The following is a 24,207-nucleotide window of genomic DNA, read 5'->3' on the forward strand; positions in this document are numbered from 1 at the left end:
GATCTCCCCATCCTGAGCACTGAGTTTATGATTTAACACGCTAGGAGTATTCAATGGCTTGCAGTTCTTCATTCCTGACTTCTCCAAAAGGTCCAAAGCAAACTTGTGTTGAGTCAACAAGAGGCTAGTATTTTGTCGATCCACTTCAACCCCCAAGAAATATCGTAGGACACCGAGGTCCTTCATCTTGAACTTCTGACTCAATAAGGTCTTTGTAGCATCTATATGTTTACAAGAACTTCCTGTAATAATAATGTCATCTACATATATGAGAAGTAAAGTGTTGACCTGGTGTTCTCGAAAAATGAACAACGAATGATCAAGTTGAGAACGAACGAATCCATATCGTTGTACTTCGATGGAGAAACTGTCAAACTATGAACGAGATGCTTGTTTTAGCCCATAAATAGCTCGTCGCAACCTGCAAACATGTGTCTCAGGATTATTTTCTGCATAACCAAGGGGTTGCTCCATGTAGACTTCCTCCTTTAGATCTTCATGCAAGAATGTATTTTTAACATCAAGTTGACTAAGAGACCATCCAAGCTGGACTGCTAAGGATAACACAAGACGAATGGTTCCCATTTTTACAACTGGACTAAAGGTTTGTTCAAAGACTTAAAGGAATATGAGTAGCATGCAACATACTTAGAGCACTTTCAACAATGTGACGATGTTTCTTTCCGCAACCCCATTTTGTTGCGGTGTGTGTGGGCAAGATATTCTACGCCTTATCCCATTATTTTGGAGAAATTCAGTAAATTCCTTTAATAGATACTCTCCTCCTCCGTTACACTGAAAATGTTAGATACTTGTCGAGAATTGATTGACAATAAAGCATGAAATAAACGAAAGAATTCGAGCACCTCAGATTTATATTTCATAAAATAAATCCAAGTATATCTGGAATAACTATCAATGAATGTGACATAGTAACGACTACCAGACAAAGACGATTGTGGAGCAGGTCCCTAAACATCAGAATAAACAAGTTCAAAAGGAAAAGAAGCTCTTTCATTTATTTAATTAAAAGGAAGTACACGACTCTTACATAGTTGACAACTAGAACAAAGGAAACCATCAATCTTATTATACGGACTTGACTTTGAAATAAAACCGCTCGACACAAGTTTCTCAAGAAAAGAGTTACTACAATGACCCAAACGACGATGCCAAATATTTGGCTTATTAAACGAAGACAAACTCAAACAATCCTTAGATGAATCCAATTTGAATGACTGATCAATGGACGATTTTGATCCAGCCCTACGAACAGGTGAAGAAGTTTCTTTGAGGACATACATGTTTCCCTTTCGCTCTCCCTCAACGAGCTTCTTCGTGAGTGGATCCTTGACACAGACAGAAGGAGTAAATTCGACGCAAGAGTGAATATCATCAACTAGTTTAGAAACAGAAATAATATTTTTGACAATATTAAGAGAATGAAAAACATTGGACAATTTTAGGGAACTATGAGAAAGAGGAATGTTCACATTTCCAGTGTAAGTTATTGGATGGAGAGCTCCATCTCCAGTTTTAATACTTGCCTTTCCATGATAAGTGACAGGTTTAAAAATCTTATCAATATCACCTGCCACGTGGGCTGCAGCTTCAGAATCAATGTACCAAGTTCCCTAATCACCCTGTTTGAAATTCAATCCTGACAAAGCTGATATTAAAAGATTCTTGACATTGTCTTCATCCCTTTGATTTCCTCCAGCTTTTCCCTTGCTTGACGACCCTGTGACATTCATTTTCCCTTTGTTTTGCGGGTTGTGCCAACAATTTTCCTTGATATGTCCCTTTTTGTTGCACAAATAACATGTTCGAACACCAGATTCATCAACAGAAAGGAAGGATGAGGAATAAGAGAGAAGGTTGCGGCAGCAAAGGACGACTTCAACCACTTGGAAGTCGTGCCCTAATTCATATATAAATATAAAACAGAAGCTGGGTTGGATTAAGTATTTTGGATCCAAACCCAAACACAAAGTAAAATACAAATTACATAACATACAAGTAGAAAACCTGACCCGGTTACAATACAGTCTTAATAATAGCCACCATAATTGAATCTCCAGATGGAGATATGACCCAATGAACTCTAGAAGAGCCTGTGTAACTAAGGTCAAGGTCTTATGGAGCATAGCACTCCTCATACCATCAAACTCTGTATAAAGTGCCATGAGAAACTCTATCAAATGAACATGTTTTCATATCCATGCATGTTTTGCAATCATTGCACTTGTCAAATTTCATACATTTTTCACACTTCTTAGTAGTATCTCATCGTATCATACGATACGATACAATATATCATAGTATCGACAGGAGAACTGATACGATTTGAGACCTATATCGTATTCGGTATGATTATCGTACTGATATGATATGGAGTGTATGATACATGCGTGTATCGTACGATACAACCCATATCGTATGAATCAAGCATTTTTTTTACTTTTTCAATGCCGGAATAGTGGCGTCTGGCCACTTGGGGCCATTTTTTAGCCCCAAAGGGTCATTTTGACCCCATTTTTTCATGTTCCCCCTCCTCAAACCCCTTTTCTAAACCTACCCATCCTATTTTGAGATCAAATCTACCCTAAAAATTGAGGGTTTTGCTAGATTCTAGCCCTAGAAGTGTGATTTGCCTCAAATCTCACCCATTTTTGTCCTACCTAACCTTTCTTTCAGTTCTAACTAACCCACAAAATTGAACCCTAAAGCCCCTCTTTTACCTTAAAATCCCTCATATTCATCTTATACACTCATTTTTTGGCTTCTAACTCTTAAAACCGAGTCATAGTGATGTGATTTATCTTAAATCCACCCATTTTCATCATATACACATTTTTGTGCCTTCTAACCCTCAAATCTGAACCTTAGAGGGTTTGATTCAACATATTTGGAGAATGGCTGCATCAAGAGACTGAGCATAGGATCATTGTATATTGGTTTATGAAGGAAATAGGATGTTGAGCCGGTGCAACTATTAGAAGAGATAGATTCATGGAGGCATTTCTAGGATGAAGCATCATTTAGCCAACACAAGGCTTAATACAACTGCATGCACTTCTAAGAATTTGCGAGATGCTGTGAAATGGCAAATGCATGAGCTATTGAAAGAATCTCAAAAGAAGAAGCAGAAAAAACAGTAGATTGAGGTAGAAATTAGAAGCTACAATATAACCCAACTCTGAGAAAGCCAGAAATGCCACATGAGGCATTTGGGGAAGCAACTGACAATATAACTGGTCGCACTAAGGAGTTGGAGATTTTACGACAGCAAAAGAAACGTGGTGGAGGTGGGGACAAGCAGCAGTGGTATTGCACGTGCACTAACTCGTGGTGAACCTGGAGTGGTGGTAGTAGTAGGGGAAGGAGGGGAATAGATAGGGGATTTACGAGTCTAGGACGTGAGAATGGTACCTATTTCCTACTTAGGACGACCCCTAGAACCAACCAGATATATGTTCTACCATGGCCTCCAAGCAAATGACTGAGCATGCAGATTTAGCAGTTAGGCATTTTTTTATGAGACTTGCACACCATTCAGTGTTGCAAACTCATAATATTTTTAAGCTATGGCTGATGTAATAGCCAATATAGGAGCTGGTTACAAGATACCCTCTTATCATGCATTGGGGCAAGATTTTGAAGCAAGTGAATCAGTGGTGTGGTGAGTTCAGAGTCTTGAAAGGCTACGGGCTGCACCATCGTGGCAGATGGATGGACGGACAGGCGAGAATGAAATCTGGTAAATTTTTTAGTTTCTTGTCCTAAAGGTGTTATGTTTTTTTAAATTCATTGATATGTCTAATAGACAAAAGATGACAGAGGAGTTATTTGTGATTTTTAAAGATGTGGAGGATGTTAAGCCTGAAATGGTTGTCTAATTCATTATTGATAATGCATCAAACTTCAAAGTTGTTGGATTAATATTGCAGGAGGAAAATAAATGTTTTTTTTGCATCCATGTGCAGTGCATTGCATTGATCACATGCTTGAAGATATTGCTGAGATGGAGGGCATTTTACAGTGCATTAAAATGTGAAAAAAGTAACAAAATTCATTTATAATCATTCGGCTATCCTAAACTTGATAAGGAGGTTTACCAAGAAAGCCAAGTTGATACACCATGTATTAACAAGATTTGCAATGAATGTTTTGAATAATGTTCTGAATAGCGTTGAGGCGTAGCGAGGCGTAAGACCCGTTCATGAAGCAAGGCGTAAGCTTCAAAAACAATATTAAAAAATTGGCCAAATAAAAAAACAAAAATAAAGATGCATCATTGATGTACTATTAATGAATAATTAGATATTTTAATAACCAATCTTCAAGAAAATCACAATAACTAACAAGAACTACTCTACATATTTGTATAAAGGACAACATAATGTTATACACCACACATAGTTATAAATGGTAAACACAATTACATAATACTGGTCCTATAAAGCACAAATAAGCAACAAATCAATGAATTACTAAATCAATATATATAATTAATTAATTAACAAGAACAAAGTAATTTGCTGATTAACAGGCCCGATTGTTCAAGAAGAACAGGGGAAGAAGAACATAGAGAGAGAGAATACCTCATCCTCATCCTCTTCCTCTTCCTCCTTCCTCTTCCTTTTGGTGGGGAGAGAGAGACGAGAGACAAGAAACAGCAAGAGGGAGAGATAGAGAGAGGGTGAGCGAGAGACAGCAAGAGGGAGAACGAGAGACAGAGAGAGGGGGAGACAATGAGAGACGAGAGGGAGAGGGAGAGGGAGGGGGGGGGAGTGCCCTCATCAGGGCCTCCCCTAATTTGGGTCAAATGGGGGCTTTGATCCCCATTTGACACAACATCAATGAGGTGCACGCCTCAGCCTGAGGTGCGCTCACCATGAGGCGTGTGCCTTATAGCCTATGAGGCGCACGCCTCATGGCATTTACGCATTTTATGTGCACCTTGAGGCACCAAAGGCAATGCCTCACCTCGAGGAGCACCTTTTGCTCTTGAGGCACGCTTTTAACAACATTGGTTTTGAATGTACAGAGCCTTGTCATTCATCAAAATGAGTTAAAGCAAATGTTTGTTTTAAATGAGTGGTTTGCAACGAAGACTACACAAAAACCTATTGGAGTTTATATAGAGGAGATAGTCTTCTCTATAGAGTTTTGGAAGAGGTACAGTATGTTTTTAGGATGATCATGCCACTCGTGAAAGTGTTGAAGAGAGTGGATAGTGATGAGGCTCCAGTTATGCCCTACTTGTACGATGATATGGACAGGGCAAAAGAGTAGATGAAAGAAAATTTCAACAATAAGAAAAAGTATTATATGCCAGTTTGGAGGGTGATTGATAAGAGATGGACTCACCAACTCCATCAAGACATTATGCTGCTACCTTTTACTTCAATCCAGCCATCAAATTCTCCCTCACATTCGTATATGATAGGAAAGTACAAATGGACGTCCTTAACTCTATTGAGAAAATGTAGATCATAGTCTCCAGAGAGTCGGAGACAAATTCACTTGGAGTTAACCAAGCACGAACAAAATGAGAGGGACTTTGGATGAAGGAACGCAATCTAATTGCATAGTTCATTACAGCCAAGTATGCATTTGAAATTTAATGTTATTTTATTTATATATTTTTTTTGTATTGCAAGAATTTTCTCTTGTGGCAGATTTTTTTTGTTGCTTCAGATCAATGATGGAATAGGTTTGGTGGAGATGCTCCTTCATTATCTAGGTTTACACACCGTATATTGAGTCAAGGATGCAGCGTGAGTAGATGCAAGAGAAATTGGAGATTTTTTTAGTACATCCACACAAAGAAAAGGAATAGATTGGAGCACTCTCGATTAAATGATCTTGTATTTGTCGCCTACAACATGAGATTGAAGCAAAGGTAACATTAAGATACTTATTGGGTCTAGTTTAATATAACATGTATTCTAATTAATACCTGAACATTGTAGACAAATACAAAGAGAATCAAGAAGACGCCAGAGGAGCAACTACGATCTCATCAGTACTGACTGTAAAAATGTCTATAGAGAAAATATGTGCACAAAAGCACAATATTCTTGATATGAGAAGTGTGCACAATGGCACAAAGAAAATACTCACAAGTGCACAAAGGCACGGATACACATGCACAAAGGCATAAAAAATATATTTCTTTATTGAATCACCAAAGAGAGCTTTACAAAAAGCTTGAATGATACAAGAGGGGGGAACCCCTATATATAACAAAGGGAGACCATGGAGGGGCTCCCAATATGATCGTTGGAGCCCCTCCAAGGGTCATAATTAGGACCGTTGGAGGGCCCAATGTTCATATAGTGTGGGCCCCTCCACGTGCTAAAAGAAAAAAGAAACAGAAATAAAAATAAAAAAATTGCATACATATTCTTTAAATAAGAATATGCGTAAAATGAAGTGAAAAGACTGATTTACCCTTATCGGGTATAAAAATATTTATATATATATATATAATTAGATAGATACATATACATATATGTACAAGATATAAATGTATATGTATCTCTCTCTATATATATAAATATATATAAATGATACAATACAATTTAACACCCCCCCCCTCAAACTTAGGGTGACATAACCGAAAGTTTGCAAAGAAGAAAGTAAAATCTTGGAGAACAAAGCGCCTTGGTGAAGTCTGTCAGTTGATATTCTGATGTTACATAAAGAAGATCTATAATTCTTCTTAAGTATTCTTTATAAACATAGTGGCAGTCTATCTCAATATGCTTCGTGCGCTCATGAAATGTATGATTTTTGGCAATGTAGATTACACTTTTATTATCACAACACAGTTTTGTGGGCCCTTGAATGTGCATACTCATGTCTTCCAACAATCTCTGAATCCAGACAATTTTCATGGTAGTGGATGTCATGGCTCGATACTCAGCTTCGGTAGATGAGAGAGACACTTTCTGTTGTTTCTTGCATCTCCAAGAAACTAAAGATTTTCCTAAAAAGATACAAAAACCAGTGGTGGAGTGACGATTATTTGGGTCACCTCCCCAATCAGAGTTAGTATAAGCAATTAAGTTTAATTCAGAGGAGAAAGATAGAAATACCCCATTGTTTCTGGTTTCCTTTATGTATCTGATAATTCGGAGAATGGCGCACATATGTAATGTAGTAGGAATATGTTGAAACTGACTAGCAACATGTACTGCATGAGAGATATCAGGTCTGGTAATGCTAAGATATGTTAATAATCCAACCAGTTGCCTGTAAGGGGTGGGATCTTTTAGAGGAATCTCATCATCAATCTTTATCTTCGATCCCACTATTTCAGGAGTTTCACAGACCTTGTCATCTGTAATTTCTAATCTATCAATAACCTCACAAGCAAGTTTAGTTTGAGACAAAAAATAGCCTCTGTGAGAATAGGCAACCTCAATTCTCAAAAAATATGTCAGAAATCCTATGTCTGACATTTCAAATTTTGTTGTTAATGTGGATTTAATGCTCTTGATTCCTTTGGTATCATCACCTGGTATTAACAAGTCATCAACATATAATAATAATATCACAATTTCTGCATCAGATTTCTTGACAAATAGCGCAGTGTCAGTATAACATGAGGAAAAATCATTTTTCAAAATAACATTGTTAAATCTATCGTACCAAGCCTTGGGAGCTTGCTTTAAACCATAAAGAGTTTTTCGTAAATAAAGAATTTTACCTTAAGGAATTTTCATACATGATGGAGCATCCATATAGACTTCTTCATTAAGATCTCCATTTAAAAAAGCAGTTTTGACGTCCATTTGAAAAATATTCAATTTTTTAATTGAGGCGACGGTGATGAGTCCTAATACTAGTCATCCTAGCTACGGGAGCGAAAGTTTCTTCATAGTCTATACGGTATTCTTGAGCATATCATTTTGCTACCAACCGGGCTTTATAGCATTCTAATGACCCATCACTTTTAGTTTTAATTTTGAAGAGTCATCTACATCCAATAGATCTCTTTCCAGTGGGTAATGAGGTTATTTCTCAAGTTTTTGCCTTTTCAAGGGCACTAAGTTCATGGCTTCAACCCACTGGGGAATGTTTTTGGCTTCATTATAATGTGAAGGTTCATGAAAAGAGTGTAACACAATTAGACACGCTCTATACATTGGTGTTAGAGACTCATAGGAAACAAACCTATTAGGAGGATTGGAGATTCGGCCGGATCTCCTTAAAGAGGTTTCTTTTATGTTGGAACCTTGAGAGCATTTTTCTAAGGCACTCATGGGAACTTGTTGACCACGCCTAACATAGGTTTGGATGGGTCTATCACTTTCATTTTCAACATTGTTAAGAGGAATATCCTCTAGATCATTCAACAAATCATTAGAGATTTCCTCTTCTTGAGGAGTCACATCTTCTTGAGAGAGAAGGTCAAATAAGAAAGCATATTCGCTTTCGTCAATATCTTTAGTTTTCTCAAAACCATTTTCATTTTCTAAAAAGGTTACATCTTTACATACATATAGTTTGTTATTTTCAAGGTCGAAGCATCTAAAACCCTTTTGATTTTCTCCATATCCTAAGAAAACACATTCAATAACTTTAGGAGATAATTTATCTCTTTTGTGTGTAAGGACAAAACATTTACACCCAAAAATTCTTAATCTATTGAAATCGGGTGTTCTTTTAAATAATTTTTCATATGGAGATGTATTTTGTAAGGATGAAGATATCATTTTATTTATTAAGTAAGTTGAAGTTAAAGCGGCTTCGGCCCAAAAACTTTTTGGAATTTCTTTGGAAATAAGAAGTGTCCTAGTGGTTTCCAAAATGTGTCTATGCTTTCTTTCGGCTAGACCATTTTGTTGAGGAGTCCTAGGACATGATCTTTGATGACAAATTCTATTTGTTTCCAAATAATTTTGAAATTCATTTGATAGATACTCTCCACCCAAATCAGAAATAAGAGTAGAGATATTACTTGAAAATTGATTTTTGACTATCATATAAAATTTCTTGAAGTCAAAGGTTTCGGATTTTAAATTAAGAAAATAGATCCACACATATCTAGTGTAGTCATCAATGAAAGTAACATAATAGGAGTATCCTCCTTTCGATATGACCGAAGAAGGGCCCCAAACGTCCGAATGGACTAACTCAAAAGGTCTTTTGGACACAAAAGGTCTTTTGGACACAAAAGTTCTATTTGAAAAAGGAGTGGATTTCATTTTTCCAAAAATACAATTCTTGCAAACAAAATGTTTCTCATTACAAAATTTCTTTCCAAAAGGAAAGGAGTACATTTTTTAGAAACTTGGATGTTCAAGTCTTTGGTGCCAAGTTTCAATATTTTTATCTTGAACATGATTATAAAAAGAGTCAGTGGGAAGTTTCAAGTTGCTCATGTGATAGAGATCTCTCCTCAGCAATCCTTAGTTGAGAAAGAGATTTCACATCCTTGATCACATATTTGAGAAACAAAAAAGAGATTTAAATTAAGTTGAGGTACCACTCTTACGTTTGGCATAAAGAAATCTTTGAAAAAATTTAAAGTTCCAAAACTTTTTACTTGTAAAGATGTACCATCAGCGGTTGAAACATAAGAGTTTTTAGAGTTATTACACAAATCGGAAAGCCCATTTTCAAAAGGGGTCATATGAAAGGAAGCTCCAGAATCAAGAATCCAAGAAGACATACCTGGAGGAGAAGAAGAAGTTATGGCGGCACCCGAAGTTGATGGCGATTTGAGTAGAATTTGAAGTGCTTCTAATAGTTGAGCAAAAGAGAAGGACTCCTTCCCTTTGATAGTCTCCTCCTTCTTTTGAGTAATTTCTTCAACGGAGGCAACCTTACTTTTTGGTGCTTCATTTAGCTTAGGGCAATTAGGTCTTATATGACCCAGTTATTGGCAATGATGGCAAATGGCTTTTCTATAGTTGTCATTATAGTTATTTTGTCTCCCAAAGTGTAGAGGCTTATAGGTTTTCACATGATTGTCGGGTTTAGACACAGCCAAAACTTCATCTCATCCCTTAATCATGCCAAGACGAGTTTCTTCTTGGCATATTTCGGCTATGGCATCTTCCAAAGGAAGAGGCTTAGATGTATGAAGTAGGGAAGATCTAACATGTTCATGTTCGGGCCTAAGCCCACGTAGAAATTGGAAAAAGTGTTCTTTTTCCATTTGTTCTCTTCTTAGTTCCACATCTTCACTAGAAACCCACTTTGGTTCTAGTAGAAATAGCTCATCCCATAAGGGACCAAGCGTGCTAAAGTAATCTCTTACACCCATTTCTCCTTGCTTAATAGTCCGAATTTTTTCTTGGAGAAAGAATTGACGAGCAAGGTCTTTTTGAGTATACATATCTTTCATAAAGAACCATGCTTCATTTGCCATCCGAAATTTAGCAATATTGGCGCAAATTTTAAGCTCCACATTCTTCGTGAACCAAGCAAGAATTTTTGCATGCTTGCTTTCCCAATCTTCCACTTTAGATTGGTGATCTTCAATAGCCTTCATGCAGGCATTTCCTTCAAGATCTTTTTTTTTATCACCATCCATCTTGGTGAGTTGGAGTTGCGGTTCCGGAATAGTGCCCATGACGTATCCCCCAAAGCTTTTTACCCTTAAGGTTGTTCTCTATAGCGGCGGCCCACATCATGTAGTTGGAACCATTAAGTTTGAAAGATAGATCAATCTTTTGTTCTCCTTCCATTTTAAACTCAAGAAGACAAACCAAGAAAGAGAAATACAAAATGAAAAATATAACTAGTCAACTAGCTATATCAAGACTCAAGAGCATACACTTGGCTCTGATACCATGTAATGAAATATGCGAAAATAAAAACAATGTCCTACAATGGACATTCACATATAGAAAGCAAAGAACAAGTCCAAAAAGGACATACACAAAAGCCAACAATGGCTTGCAAACATAAATTCTTATAAATGCAAGAAAGGGCTTCAAGAAGCCAATACTTTACAAAGGGGGAGACCCCACTTATTTATAGGCAAGGAGGAGTGAGAGAGAGGGAGAAAAGTAAGAGAGAGGAGAGACCACATTGGGAGGCCCAACAAGGTGTCATTGGGCTCCCAACGGTCACAAGTGTGACCATTGGGGGCCCAACGACTCCTAGTTGGGACCCCCAATGTGAATGCATTAAATGCATTTTAGAAAAAAGAAAAAAAAATAAGAGAAAGAAAAAGGAAAAGAAAAACAAAAACAAAAAAAAAGACTACAATGCCCCTATTGGGAAGAATTACAGGAATACCCATATCGGGTATGATTGAATATATATATATATATATATATATATATATATATATATATATATATACACAGAGAGAGAGAGAGAGATTACATGTATTTTAACATATATATTTTTTTTTTTTTGCCGCACCCCCGCACCCAAGTTTTTTGAAAATGCCGCACCCCCGCACCCACGTGACATAGAAGACAATACATGTGCTTCAAAAGGCATCAATCCAAAGCCCTAACAATGAGGCATGTAAGATACACAAAGCCTACTCCCAATCCAATTAAAGATACAAAGGGAATGACATATTTTCCCTTTCTATAAGTGATGGTGCCCAGGTTTTAATTATAAATTGCCTTCAGATTCCAAATATATGGGGGATTACTCAATTGACTGCTACTACTACCATTGATGAACTGATGCTACCAAAGATTGCATTTACAAATGAACACCTAATGTCAACAAAACAAACAGCAAAAGGTGCTATAAAATGTAAAAATTGTCCATAGTTTACAAAAGGCAGCATGTGTCGATCAATGCAAAACAGCATGTGTAGATCAAACACGAATGAAGCAAAAGAAATTGTGTGACTTGCATGCAGACTCACAGAAGACCTAGATTTTGATTAAGCAGTTTCTCTGGGAACTATTTTAAGGGGTCAACAGATGAAGCATTAAGGGCAAAAAGCATTACTAATAAAGTCAGTAAGCATGCATAAGCATGCAAATATGCAATATCATGAGAAGATGCATGAAAAACAAACAAAATATTTTCGAAAAACAGCACTCAAGAACAATGTCTTTGAGTGTCTGGATGTACAAAGAAGATACCATAAATATAGAAAGTAAACTTAACAAAAGTGCCAACATGGTATTAGACAACTCTCTTGGAGCAGAACACATAACACATAGTATAACATTAATACGCTTAATTGTCAGCCAAATAACTGAACCAGTAAATCTTCCCCTATGGGAGATCCAAGGATATACGATGGACAGATAAATGTTTCAGACTCTTCACATTTTAGGCCTTTAGCCATGTGATAGCATATTCTAATTCTAAATGGGCACTCGGCCTATAAATCAACCAAAAGGCTGTGACTGAAGCCTGATGGAAAAGCCAGATCTACCAGTAGTGAGATAAAATATTCAGTGTAATGCACCTATATGCTGAATGTTTGCAACACATAATCCTCATAGGCAACCTTTGGGAATTTTTCTCTCAATTAAGCAGAAACAGTGATGCTATTAAATCAGCTACGTAAGGTCCATTTTTGTTATAAGGTTGCTAGAATAACCTATCAAAAACTTGTATGCCCACATTGCTCATCCTGAGAAATGCAGTGCTTTCAGTAAAACGGGAAATCAAGCTCTGAATTCCAGCTTGATGGTCATAGCATAATTGTGTTTAAGTTTGATATGATTCCACAACAGAGAACATGTTAATCTAAGAATGCTATACCAGACGAAAAACCCAGATACAACTATAAATTTTCCTATATATCTTAAAACAAGCAAGAGATACATCAGCAAAAAAAATCCAGTTACTTCTTTACCTATCTATCACCAGTCACCACCATTTTCACTCGAACATTCATATGTAAATTTAAAAGCATTAAAAGAAATAATGTACACTTTTGAAACAAAACATCGTAAAAGATACAAAAATAAGGAAACTCGTGAAACATCCCAAATAAACCAATGATTTAGAATTACACGAGGAAAAAAATTGTCCAGCAAATCCAATATAGGAAGAAAAAATTACAGAAACCATGTCAAGACATTTGAACGACGGAACATACCAAAACCTTAAGGAAGAACCCACCTTCCAATTTGCCTCTTTTCACTCACAAAACTCCATGTGCATCAGAATATGACTAACAGAGAGAAGAGCAAGTAAATCAAAAAGCATGCGTAGCCCACCAACGTCCGATGTTCATCCCCATAAGAAGCCAACTCCACTAGGAGCACTGTGCAAACTCTTGTTGACCAGATGACGAACACCGCTGCCATAACGTAAATGGCAACTCCCCTCTGTGGAACGAACAAAGAGAAGGCCGAGAACATAACCATGGGAAACATACAGTAACCCACCAAACTCAAACAACGGTAGAGATCCAAACTGCCGTTCCGTCCAGCCAACATATTGAAGACAACATATAGGAACAGAGAAGCAACAGTAACCCACCCAAGAATTATTCCAAAATGCAACTTCCCAGCAAGCAATTGGAACAATCCGAAAGCCATGAGGAAGATGAAGGGGCCAGATAGGTCAGCATCCTCGTGCAGATTAGGGTTCACACGGAAAGGATTGAGGATCGACAGCGATTTCTTCCAGATCAGGCGGGTATTAATCCCCAACTCTTCAAGGAGAGGGAGCTCATCCTCGAACGAATTCCCAATCCCATTCCCGCCAAAGACCGGGGCTGAGAACGCAGTAGAAGAGGTCGATGAAGCTGCCGCTCCGATGTCGAACGACATGAACGGGAGGCTAGGACTAGGGTTTGTCTGAGCCGGGCGGATCACCGGCTGGAAGGGAGGCGCCGTGGTGAGCAGCCGCCGTTGTTGGGTTCCTGCAGTGCCGCTGCCCGAAGGGAAAACAACAGGAGGGACATTGAATTCCTTGGACGACATGATGGAAACGGCTGCCGGATTAACTTCCGGCCACAATCAAGGTCAGGAGAAATCGAAGACGCGTCAGATCTTCGGTTAAGGAGGATCAGGGGATCCTAGTTCCCGTTCCTGCTGTATGGAATCGCAGATTCTGCAAAGAACGACGGCTTCTTGTGCATCTTTCCTTTTGAGCTCAGATTGAAGGTTCCGAATAGAAACGGGTTTTCACGTTCCTCCTTTGTCCTGTTCAAAGGTTGCAGATTGAAGAGAATTAGGGATTTTCGGACCTCTCTTTCCTTCCGATCAAAGATTGAGTCGCAAAGAGAGTTAACGCATTTCCTTCCCCAAGATCGTAGAGAATAGAGAATTAGGGCTTCTCGCTCCCCTTTCCTTCTGATCAAAGATCAGAGAAAAGAATGAGAGTTAGGATTTCCCGGTCCTGCTTTCTTCCTACTGAAGAAAGACGAGTGAAGAGAGAGATTAGAATTTTTTTTTCTTCCGTCCAGAGATCGAATTCGAAGCACACAGAGAATCAAAGAAGAGTCCGTCACCCGCTTTCCCCACTTTCATCTTCCCCTTTGCCTCCGTGCGGCCTCCTGCTTCCGTGTTTGGAGAAGATCATGAAGCGTGATTTTTTGTGGTTTTAAGCGAATTTTTTGTGGTTTTAAGCGAAATGATCATAGTAGACCTGAATCCGAGTTCGAATTTGTACTGGATCCGATATAGGAGTAGGGATCCGAATTTTTAAATCATAATACTGGATCCGGTTAAAAAGTGTTGACACCAAAGTGTGTATACACACAGCAAAGTGCGACCCATTTGGAAAAATTGAAATATAATAAAAAATATTAAAACCCCGTTTGGATGACGGGTGCAGAAAACCTGGTTTACTTAAAATCTATTTTGCTGAAAATCAGGTTTAAAACTTGGATTTTAAAACACCGTGAAAACCTAATTTTGTTGTTTGAATGATAGCTGCTAATTTGGTTTCAAACTTGTTTATCTGAGAGCACTGTCTGGATGACAATAAATTTGGTTTTCACCAGAAATTCTTGTAACAAGTAATTTTAAGTGAAAATAAGAAAATTGGACATGTATGAGATCCATGACCCAAATATAAGAAAATTGGACCATGGGTATACCCGTTTGGGTAAGCCTTCTTGTTTCTGTATGGGGAGGGTCTTGTATAGCCACTCACTTCATGTATTTAGATCCAATAAGAGTAGGCAATTTTAGTCTTTTGAGTTGCATATTCTCTCTATATATACCCCTGCTAGGGTTTTCATGTAGGCATCTTATCAATTTTCTAATGACAATTCCTTCTCTTTTGGCCTCTCTCGTAGAGCAGATTGATTTTTGCCTCTTGAGGTTTGAGAATTGGATCATTAGGGTTTTCCTAGTGAGATTTCTCTTTCTTCTTCCCCAAGCCACCTTCCATAGCCGACCCACATATTTCCTCTCTCTAATTTTCCTATATTTATTGTATCTCCTCCATGATTGGCTACCATTTATGGTGTCGGAGTATGTTTTACATTCTCTCATATTGAAAACCCAAAGAAAGTAGTGTTCATAGACATTTCCAAGCAAAGGCATGAAGATCGGTGTAGCTGATTGGGTGTTTTTCACTTTAATGTGAAAATCAGCTAGAGAGGTGTGAACAATTGACCGTCTGATTGTGAGTTTGTGTATATCAGCATCAATTGCATTCAGATCAAGGTTGGACTGGGTGAATAACATGAAGAACATTATATATGTAGCCTTTGGGTTCAGATAGGGCGTTTATAGAGCTCAAAGGTGAAGAATGGTGTGTTTCGGTGGGCCTAAGTTAGGTTTTAGGACTTAAATAGGTTAAGTTAAGGTTCAGGATTAAGTCAAAAAGTCAATTCGGGTAACAAGGTAGGCCGGTTGTGACAAGGTTCGATAAAAAATATGATACATCCAAATATTATGACAGAAAATCCTAACAAATTATGGGATGATTCTAGAAACCTTATGAATGAATGTGTCAAATTTCAATGTCAATGGATTTGTATTTTAAGAATTAAAAATCATACAAATTTTAGGTAGAGATTGGGTTTTCTGCAGGTTGGACTGGGTTTAAGTATAATAGACCTGGTTGTAAGATCAATATCTCCATACAGAGATATGTTAAAATATTGATTTTTAGAGGGTTTGATATAGGTATCCTAAGGGAGTTTAGGTCAAAGTTTCAAACCCAAATGACTAACGGTTTGTGTTGGGTGACTTTTGCAAACCTTTATCCTAAGCTCCGCTTAAGCCTTAATCCGTCGTAAGACTCAGTGAATGAGTCAAGGGGTAGGGACTCACAGAGGTAAGGAGAGAGAGAGAGAGATTAAATAAAAAGAAATGAGAGAAGAGAGTGATGATTTTGAGAGAGAAGTCTATTTTCTTTCACATATGAAATATATCAAAATGAACCCTTTTTATAGACTAAGGGAGCTACATATTAATCAAAGCATAATTAAAACAATAACACTTAGGTCGAACATATTTCTCTACTTATGTAATATATACCCTAAGTCACTGAGTGAGAGCCCAACTCACAACGGTCACTTAGGCTTCTAAGGTTATAAATACACAAATTTTGACAAAGTCATTTTATGTCATGAGACGCATACCAAAATCTAGTGCTTTTAGACTATTATAAGGTTGTATTGTCTTCAACTTCATTTTGGACTCTAAAATGATATTCTCAAAGTTTTTATCTAAAACATGAATTAAACTAAAGGTTTTCAACTTTTAAAAGAGCCAAAAATGAGGTCAATACAACATCGAAGGAGAAAGTTATGTCCAAAAGAAAGTGACTTGTTTAGCAAGAAATTTGTTTTTCTGGTAGGGCTCAATTTGAGTATATTTTTATGACCAAAATGATTGAATTTGAATTTTACTTAAAAAACTGAATTAAATTTGAGGATGTTAGCTTTTAAACACATCAAAAATCACCTGAAAACGATATCTAGATATGAAGTTACGGTTGAAACAAGTTAGCATGTCGGGCATATTTTACTCGATTTTGCTAACAACAAGTTCAGTTGTTAGCATTTTGCCCAAGCTCCTTAAGTTTTGCTAGAGCTTTTTTTTCCAAGACTTGTCATCAGAGGTAAAGAATTATCATTAGAGCAAGTTGTCATTAGAGCCAAGTTGCCATCAAAGCAAGTTGTTATCAATGTTTTGTCGACACCAACTTGTCGCCAACCACCTTTTTTATGCGCCTTTAGGACAAGATTTGCCTTTTCAGCCTTCCAAATTCGTATTTGAAAACCTTTCAAGCCCAAAAAATCACTTTCCTTAAGAAAAATATTCCAAGGCAATAAAACCTTAGACGAATCTTAGTCATCCATTCAATGGCAACCCATTTCTAAACTATCCATCTAGATGGATGTCGGATACGCAAAAAATATATCCAGATCCACTTAGAAAACTATAAACAAGGGTGCTCTCTCCCCCTATTTCAGATCTGGTCTTCTTTCTCCTAGCACTGTTACTCTTTCATAATCCTGATAGACCCCAATCTAGTCTAGCCCACTTGGCCTAGTCGACTAGCCTTATCCTCTATTGAACCTAATCTAGGACCCAGATTCTCAGTCTCACCCTTTTTTTGGAGCCTGCGCCTAGCCGAGGTGACGCTCGTGCTTCATGTTTGTCAACCATAGAAAGGGCTACATAAGCCCAAAGTGAGATTTGGTTTTCCATTTTGTTTGTATTTTTATTTATTTGATGTATTTTTCTTAAGTTTTGATGCTTCAAACATTCATATATTGCTTGTTTCTTGTATTCTTTGAGTTTTGGTGTTTTCCACCACCGAACTCAACTTTTTCATAGAATTGCGTATGAGGAATGAGCTTTTTCAATGCCACCGCTCAAAAAATGAAGATCAAAAGTGGACCTCAAATATTATAACTAGGACCCAAGGGTGGGACGTCCCATTAGATGTTGATCCTCTTGGAATGAGAGTCCATTGGAAATTAAATGAGTTCATGAGAAGAAGACATAAACTTACTGCCTAGGACACATTGATAATCCAACCCCATAACTCTAAAAATTGAGGATCAAATGAGACATCATTGCTCTAAAAAACACATAACGATCTAACTGAGTTTTGTACCATACCCTATCTAAGATAGGCCTCGTCTAAATGGGTTATTAGGTGTTTTTATTTAAACAAAGTTTATTGTTTTTCATCACTTGTGCCCAAGTACCCCTTCAGGGTAGCTTTTCACATTGTCATTCATAGCATGAGCATTATACCCCTATATCCGCTTTTAGATAGTTACACAGTTTATTTGATCATTTAAGTTAATAACCCATTTAGAATGCGCTTGATATGCACGCCCACATCCACTTTTGAAGTGACCTTAATCAATTATACCCCCGCATCCTTTCAGAGGTATCCTTATGTTATATATGCATGTATATTCTTTTTATAACTTGGTGCACTTTTGGCACCCCATGAATTCTTTTCAACCCCTTACTTGTTCATGAGTAATCTCGTGTGTATTCATGCTTTTCATGTCTTATAATACACTGTCATCATATGCCACACAAGGTATGTGTGCACTCATGACACTATATTAGTTCTTTTGAACTACAAGTTCATTCATGAGCATCCACATATGCATGCATCCATTTCATGTCTTATAGAACATCATAATATTATATAACATCATGTTGCATATCATAACATCATGTTGCATATAAAAACATCATGTTGCACATTAACACATCATGCAGCCCATTATAACTTTATGACAGAAAATTATAGCATAGCATTCAAGAATTGTTCATAAGAGATGGCACAATTTGCCAGCCTCAATAGACCCACATATTGTGTATCAACCGGTCATGTTTTCATTTGGTTCACCTGTGAAATCAAGCCATATTCATCTGGTTCACTTTTGAAATCATGATATGCATTCAAGCATAAGTTTCCAATTCAAGACTATTATTATATAATTTCTTAATCATTAGAAATTCTACCATAAATCATCCAGAATGATTTTGAATCTGAGATTTTTACAAAAGGTTCTCACATATGTTACATGCATACAGACAAAAACTTAAACCTTAACTCATTATAGATCAAAAATTAAAAATTATATAAGCAAAAACTATTTTTTTGTTCATAAAATAGTCTTGCTCAATCCAGTCTTTCCAATGAAAATCAACCATAAATCACACATAACAAATTAAATGTTGAGATTTTTATAGTGGTTGGCTTGATATGTCTGATTCAAGTCTCCAAAAATCCAAACTTAAATTCAATTACAGCAGAGTATTACAAATTATGTAATATCTACTATTTTTGTTATTTGACAAAATAGGTTCTAGAAAATCACAAATTCTAGAGCAACTTTTCTGATTTTTTATTTCTAAACCATGAGGAATCAACCTCAAATATTTAATCATGTGTTTTTCATATATCCAAACAGTCATTAAAATCTCATACATAGATCCTGGGTATTTTTGGAGATATACTTTTTATAAAGTTTTTTTGTCTCCACGGGAGTCGTATTAAGACAAGATTCATATGTTGACTTGTAGATAGTATATCTCCCAAACCATGACCCATCTGAGTCTTAGATTTGGATTGGGATTGCTTCCATATGTATAGAACATCTCCATAATTTTTCAGGATTTATGAGTTCATGATTTGCGAGAATCATAATTATTTTTGCAACTGGTATGATTAAAATACACATAATAACATGCAGTTTCAAGAAACAAATAAGAACTTCATGATTTTCATAAAAAACATCAAGAACATATATCCAACAATTTTGATCCATCAAGAACACATCATCACAAAAACACAATACATACTTATAAATCTGCATCCAAAATCAACCATTATCTCATAGAGAATAAGTCTTTCTCAAAAATGATTTTCAAAAAAAGGGTTTTGGTTTATTAAAACCTTTGTGCTCAAAACCATATCAGTGCCTAGGTAAATCTAGGTTGATATGTATATGAGAATCATCCCACAATAATGTATCTAGCCTCATACACGTATAAAGTTATGATGTACCTACCTTAAATTCATAAAATCTATTGAAAAAGCTCTCTCAAATCATATTCAACCATGAATCCTCTTACATATACACCACCACCATGTAGATGCATCCACTACACCAACTTCAATGGTGTTCTCAAATCCAAAGTGGGGTGTGTGGGAGAAGAAGCAAGAGAGAAGGGGAGAGAGATAGGGATTAGGGAATCTCAAAAAAACAAGGGAACTATGCGGGCATGTGGGAGGAGGAAGGAAGGTCCTCCTTTTATAGCTTCCTTATGGGTTTTCATATTGCATAAGGAAACCCCTTTTAATTCTTCTCTAATTAGAGTTTCATCTTAATTTCATTTCAATTTAAGAATACTAGCCAACTAGGATTCCTATAGGAAGCTAAACACATTAGCTAACTGAGTCTCTTAAGGAATATAAAAACTAATAGCTAGTTTGACTTAGCATAGAATGTGTTCAAAATTTGAAAAGTAGGTTTGGCTTGATTAGATTGGGTTCATCCCATAATGAACTCCAAAATCTATAATGGGCCCACCTAAGAGATGTCTCACCCTATGGATTCACTTTTCCTAATTTAATTCAAATTGACTCCAAATTTAATCCCAAATTAAATTCGTATTGAAATTCATTCTAAATTTGAATTCAAACCCAAATTAGAATTAAATCTCAAATTGAAATTCAACTCTAAATTGAAATTAAATCTCAAATGAAATTCAACTCGAAATTGAAATTAAATCTCAAATTGAGATTAAACCAAATTGAAATTCAAACTAAATCCAAAATAAAATTCAACCCATATTTGAGACATAAATTTTATCTTTATTCAACAAATAATTATGAAAAAATCTCAGGTGTTATATTAAACACCTAAAGTGTGGGGTCTCTCCCATTAAAAGTAGGGAACTTCAACCTTTAATGCTTAATTTGGCTAGCACTCAACTTACTATCAGAACGAACTTTCCAATTCTCATGTGCTTGAGAGGTGGAAGCTCTCATGCAAGCTCCCGGTGTACCAACATTTTGCTTTGCCATAAGCTCCCTCATCATTTTAGTTATGACATCCATTCCTTGCATCTTTTGGTTGATATCACTTATGTGCTATTGCGTCTCCATTTGGAGAGTGTCAACCAAGTCTTGAGCTCTAGTCATCATGCTTGACAAGAATGAATTTTCGAAATCTACAATAAGAAACAACTTATGTTGCTAGCTTAGGGGTCCAGGACAAGAGTTTTGGTTAAGGGTGTCTTAGATATGTTCTAAAAAATTTTGGTGATTTTAGGTGAGGTTAAGGTGGGTAAAATTAGGTATACTCTATTAGTCTGTTTTGTGACAAAATTGTAATCCTACAATTAAAAAAATAGGGTTTGATAAATGGTTATGTCTGGGTAGGAATTGAATTTTGAGGTGAGGTAAATTGGGTTGGTTTAAGGATAAATAAAGCTAGTAGTGTACCAAAATTCAGGTTCATAGGGAACAAGATTAGGTTATGGGTGAGGTTATGATTTCAGGTTCTTTCTGCCCTATTACAATTCTAAAGCATAGTATAAAAACAAAGCAATAAACAAGAAGCAGTAGTTTTATAACCAATATAAAGTTTATTCTAAATTTCAAGATTTTAAAAATATCTAGACAATTCAAGGAATTCAAAAACTATTTTTTCAAAAATTTTCTCAACCAAAAACCCCTCCATAGAATTAACAAATCTGTGCAGTAGAAAATTTTTAGAATAAAAGTAGAAATCTAGTCTAATTTTTTGTTGACTTTACTAAGGTCCTCAGGGTTAAACACAAATCCAAATGAGAAAAATAAAATTTTAAATAAAAATAGAAGATATACTCCAATTTGCAGCCTTATATGATTCTCCAGCAATTACAAAAGTTGAAACAATCTAGTGTGTTTTCTAAAACTTCTTACATAAATAGAATTTATAGAGCATGAATTTTTGGCATATCTCTCGCCAGATTCTAGTGTCCAATTAGCAGAAACTCGCCCCAACAAACTCCACACTCCAACTCTAGTGGATGAATACCTTGAAGGCTCGATGCCACTTTGTGTAGGGCAAAAGAGCTCCATGATTTATGTGGATCTACTAAAAACTCCCAAATCTCGTCAAAAAAGAAAAGTTAACATCCAAAATTCTTCTAATTCAAAATCTTTCTTAATTCAGCAAAAACCATTATATCAACACCTAAATGCATATTCAATGGCAGTAAAACGATGATCTATGCTTAGGAAAATCAGATTCATAAGTCCATCAACCAAAATGAGGCATCAAACACCAAAATCATCTATCAAAATTCACGTGGAAATCAAAATCACATCTACTCTTTATGCTTCATGCTCTACGAATTCATCCAAGCATCAAACACTCTAAAATCTTGCATTGGTGATCATAACTCTATAATAAACATAATTAGAGGCTAGAATCATGCAAACCCAAGCAACCCAAAACAATTTTAAAATGAAAATGAAATCGGTAGGACCAATCTCACATGATTTGCTTCCCATGGAGGGAACCAATCTCGTTTTGGGAATACAATGGTTGCAAAGCCTTGGTCTATCAAGTGAAACTTTAAGATCAAAAAAATAATTTTTAAGCATAAAGGTAAGAGAGTTGAGATCTTGGCTAATAGATCTCCTCTTAAGATGACCAACTCAAAGCCTATGGTGAAGGCTATGATGCAAGAGTCCCAAATATTCATTCTACATGCATTGGTTGGGGGTTCCCAAGAGCCCAAACACATTGATCCATCTTTGGAGAAGCATTTGAGGGAATTTGAAAAAGTTTCCTAAGAACCAAAAAGGTGTCCCCCAAGTTGGTCCCAAGACCTCCACAATTCCATCTATGTGGTAGCTCACATTTCCACTATCGTGTGGACTATGGACTACCCTTGGGGACATCCTTATTCAAACATTAGAAGAACAACTTGAGCACATCGAGGTGACCTTGTCCTTCATGGTTAATCCAAAATTGCTTGGCTAAAAGTCCACTTATCACCTTGGGCAGCTCAAGGATCACCAAGTGGGACACATTATCATAAGGGCGTGAAAGTTTATTCGAGAAAGATAGAGGCCATAGTTACTTGTTCAACTCCACAAACTCTCAAGGCATTGAGAGGTGCTATGAGATTCATCGAATACTACAAAAAATTTATAGACAATAATACTCAAATAAGCTATCTATCGACCATTCCTTTCAAGAGGATCCAAGAGATTGACAAGGCCACTCAAGCACATGAAGCCTTAAAAAGAGCTATATGCCATACAATGATATTTGTCTTTCCCCACTTCCATCATATGGATTTTCTCGTTGGAGCTAAACACATGTTCTCCTATGCTTTATATGGGTTTTCACCATGGAAAGAAACATTTCTTAGAGCCATTGTAGGCATTTGGAAAAAATATAAGACTCACTTGCTACCATCAGCTGGGTGGAGCCACAACACCAGCCACGTCTCTTCTACCATGAAGACCTTGCTTAAGGCATTATATGAGCACCAACCTCCTACTATCATGTTCCTTTCAGACGATACCATATGTGCCATCTTGATTGAGACTCTCTTACATTAGAATGACCAACTCTTGAGGAAGCACAAGATACATCCTCAAAGAGCTCAAAGAAGGAGGTAACATCAATCCCACAAGCATCCACATGAGCAAGGGTTCCAAATGTATGAATCTTCAAGTTACATCCTTGACAACAAGTTCGCTTTAAAGAAGATGAAATTGATAGCATACCATTTTATTGGGCCCAGAATACTTGCAATAATAGGGCTATTGAGTGGTATTTTGGGGCCTCTCATGACATGTATGTGATCCAATACCTAAATATATGAGAATTGGACCATAAGTATACTGGTTTGAGTAAGCCTTTTTGTTTTTTATCTTCTTTTGTACAGGGCAGGTCTTGTATATCCTTTCACTTCATGTATTTGGATCCAAAGATCCATGGAGGTGTATTGTATAACTTGGGACCATGAGAGGGCTATTTTAGTCTTTTGAGTTTCATGAGTTCTCTATATATACTCATGCTAGGGTTTCGTGTAGGCATCTTATCCATTTTCTAATGAGAATTTCTTCTCTTTTGGTCTTTCTCTTGTGAAGTGGATTGGTTCTTGTCTCTTGAGGCTTGAGAATTGGCTCATTATGACTTTCACTTGCGAGATCTCCCTTTTGTCTTCCCCAAGCCACCTTCATAGCCCATTTTCACTATAGTCAACACTACAACTTCCTACATTTCTCTCTATTTTCTTATATTTTTTACATCTCCTCCATGATTGGCTATGCGTTCTCAAGAAGTTTGCATGC

At 36.7% G+C, this 24,207-nt stretch overlaps 1 protein-coding gene across 8 annotated transcripts in view; it reads right to left on the reverse strand.

Moving 5' to 3' along the window:
• The window catches only part of LOC149816934 (uncharacterized), a 79,731-nt gene extending 65,188 nt beyond the window's left edge, over positions 1 to 14,543 (reverse strand). For 5 of the 8 annotated variants that reach the window (XR_016427592.1, XR_016427593.1, XR_016427591.1 and 2 more), the window contains exon 1: positions 13,075 to 14,531. Coding sequence is in view for 2 of the 8 variants with exons in the window: in XM_089986846.1 (XP_089842972.1) it covers positions 13,116 to 13,883 (768 nt within the window). In the remaining 6 variants the exon portion in view is untranslated. Of the gene's footprint in view, positions 1 to 13,051 lie in introns of all 8 variants that reach the window. The other 3 variants (XR_016427594.1, XR_016427589.1, XM_089986847.1) reach the window with 2 other exon arrangements.
• Between the last annotated feature and the right edge of the window lie 9,664 nt (positions 14,544 to 24,207).

The sequence above is a fragment of the Nuphar pumila genome, chromosome 14 (genome assembly GCF_984573655.1).
Source record: "Nuphar pumila chromosome 14, dmNupPumi1.hap1.1, whole genome shotgun sequence".
NCBI classification, from domain to species: Eukaryota; Viridiplantae; Streptophyta; class Magnoliopsida; order Nymphaeales; family Nymphaeaceae; genus Nuphar; species Nuphar pumila.